Below are 2,853 nucleotides of genomic sequence, written 5' to 3' on the forward strand. Positions count from 1 at the left end.
ACAGCAAAGAGGGAAACAAAATGGAATAATCCAAACACAACAGAACACATGAGAAAAAATCCCAAAGCTTGGAAAAACACCAAGATTTACTGCTGGACAAACGCTTCCACTTAATGTTATACATTTTTGAACAAATAGCAATAATCGATTTTGAAATTAAGTTATAGTCAAATAACAAATGAAAAGAAACACATAATAATTCAGTTTTGTTGCTTTATCTATAAAAATGAGTTTCAAAATGTTTTGTTAAAGTTTCTTTCACAAAAACCTTTGAAAAACAATCATGTACGTAAAACCTGAAAAGTAATAAATCTTCAAGGCTGTTTCAAAGTAATGAGAAGACAAAAGAGTATGCACAGTCATAGTCATATAAGTCTGATACAAAATTCTAATACTAAATGTATTTTCATAAAATGTGAGTAGAATATTATAAATAACAATAACAAAGGCTGAAATCATCAGTCTGAGTAAAAAAAATATCTAATGTGTGTCAGTTATTTGATTTAGTGAATAAATGTCATTTTCAGTAAATTTTAATATATGTTGTACATGTGTGTCTCTGAACTTACAATAAACTGTAGCAGTGACCTCCTCTGACTTCACCACTAGAGGGGGCTGTGGTCCTTCAGCTCCCAGTTCCAGCTTCGCTTCACACCAGAACTGAACTCCATCATCTTCTTTTCTGGTGTTGTAGCTCAAAGAAAATGTCTCACTAACTGGTTCCTCTGTAGCATCGTTGCTTTTCACTTGACCCAGAGGCGTCTGACCTCTGTAAAAGGTCACAATGAGGTTTGCAACAGGAGCGACATTCAGTACATCACACTGTAGGGTGACCTTTGAACCCTCAGTCAGAGGTTCAGAGGGGTTTAAGCTGAAGGACACAGTTTCTGGAGGTTCTGGAGAGGAGAAGAGAATAAAAATAGAAATAATAGTAACGATTAATAACATCAAGCAACAACATTCATGTTGAAAATGCAAGACATAAAAAACTTCAATGGTAACAACAATGGATAAAGATAACTCTCTAAAATGTTTGGCAACATTAATTAACTTACTGTAGACAGTAACAGAAAGGCCAGTGCAACACTGATGATTTGCCGAGTCACTATAGTAGCACTTTGGAGTTAATTCCCACTCAGTCATTCGGTCCACTGTCCAGGTCACTATGGTTCCATTTACGTCAGGAGTTCCAAGAGAAGCTTCCATACTAATAACACTGTCATCCAGGGGAAGACAGGCCTGCTGACAGGCTACACATGTAGCAGAGGCTGGATCACCGAACTTCACCACCAGTCTGGATGGAGTTATCACAGGTTTATCTGGACAGCTGTAATCTGTGAGAAACACAATACATGTAGATTATGCATCCCAGATGTTTTACATCTGCATGCCACCACTAGGATTCTCACAGACTGTTATATGTCACAAGACTTAAAAGTAAAAATGGATTCAGCAGATCTTTAAAAAAAAAACAAACAAAAAACAGCTAATCTCTTTATTAATATTTTTATTATTTGGTTCCCATTTGACTGTTTCGCATATTTAAAGGTGCTGTATAGATAACTTAATGTTGCTTTTAATATTACAAATATCTGACTCAAAATCAACCAGCAGATCCACCATTAAAACATCTCAGTAACTATAACCTTTGTATTTAATCTTAATATTCTTTTTACTTTAAATTGTGGATTTCTGTAATTCCTTATTTACTCATCATTTCTGACTAAATTTGCAAAAAGAACAAAAAAAAAAAACAAAGAATATACATTCGTCTTGTTTTTCGACAGGTTAATAAAAACAGTATGATAAATCCATAAATAATTTTTTTCTAAAAAGCAAGAATATTTTTTCTATTAAAAACTGATAATTTTAAATGAAGACAAGGAGAACAAAAAGTTAAATTGTTGATCTTATGCAATCTTTTTAAGCGACAACAGATCAGTGTATATTTAATATTCTCTCTCTTACAATAAACAGACCAAGGAGAACTAAAAAGTTAGAAAACTTTACTTACCACAGCTGCTCACACAGGAGAAGAAAGTTAAGGAGCAAACCACAAACAGAATCAAACTGGAAACCATTATTCCCAAACAGCCAGTGAACTTCATCTTAGCTTCGTCTGGAAAAGAAAAACTTCTCTACAGGACACGAGCTAAATGCTGCCGTTTCCGACTCCCTTTTTTTTTTTTAATGCTTGTTGAACTGAGTGAAACAATGTTGGCACCTCAGCCAGTTTCCTCAGCACACATCCTGCCTCTGTTTTAAACACGTCAAGCATCTGTGAAAGTGAAGCAAATTATGCCAAAACTATTTGAAATGTCCACTTCACCCCTGAAAAGAAATGTTTTCCGTTTTATGTAGGAACTTGCCAAAAACGTATGACTGGTTGTGACAAAAAAAGTGTTTCCTTCCTCCCTTAGCCAGAGATTTTCAGTTCTCTAAGAAATGGTAGTTGACAAAAATGACCTGAGTAAATACAAAATGCATTTTTCAAGGGATCATTTATTTTTATAACAGCTGTCACCAAGCTGTGGGGTAACAGGCAGAGTCTCTTTAGGGTGTGGAACATTTTTTTTATCACGTTAAAGAGTTTAAATTCATGCTACAGCCAGTCTATAGGACTAAAGTCCAGACTCCAGAGCAACATTGGTCCATATTAAGACAACCTGTGCTCTAAACACAAGGAGAAAAGTAGCTGATTAAAGTTGAAGCAGAATCTGGTGCAGTTCATCAATTTACATCCCGGGGATTTTTATCTGTTTCCTGAGAGTCCTCCTGTAGCTACTGGAATTGCTCGTGTTTTTGTGCTGTGCCTAAAGCCATAAACCACTTCCTTAAGCACGTTTTAATCCC

General features: G+C 35.4%; 1 protein-coding gene across 3 annotated transcripts in view; it reads right to left on the reverse strand.

The window, feature by feature from the left end:
• LOC103136432 (intercellular adhesion molecule 1-like) overlaps positions 1-2,367 on the reverse strand; it is a 12,960-nt gene extending 10,593 nt beyond the window's left edge. Inside the window, exons 1-2 of one of the 3 annotated variants that reach the window (XM_016670318.1) lie at positions 2,015-2,361; positions 1,056-1,334 (exon numbers count right to left, since the gene is read on the reverse strand). In XM_016670318.1, the coding sequence (XP_016525804.1) occupies positions 1,056-1,334; positions 2,015-2,108 (373 nt within the window). In that variant the 5' untranslated portion in view covers positions 2,109-2,361. Of the gene's footprint in view, positions 1-1,055; positions 1,335-2,014 lie in introns of all 3 variants that reach the window. The other 2 variants (XM_016670316.1, XM_007549676.2) reach the window with 2 other exon arrangements.
• Between the last annotated feature and the right edge of the window lie 486 nt (positions 2,368-2,853).

Source organism: Poecilia formosa, unplaced genomic scaffold, assembly GCF_000485575.1.
Source record: "Poecilia formosa unplaced genomic scaffold, Poecilia_formosa-5.1.2 Scaffold32, whole genome shotgun sequence".
NCBI classification, from domain to species: domain Eukaryota; kingdom Metazoa; phylum Chordata; class Actinopteri; order Cyprinodontiformes; family Poeciliidae; genus Poecilia; species Poecilia formosa.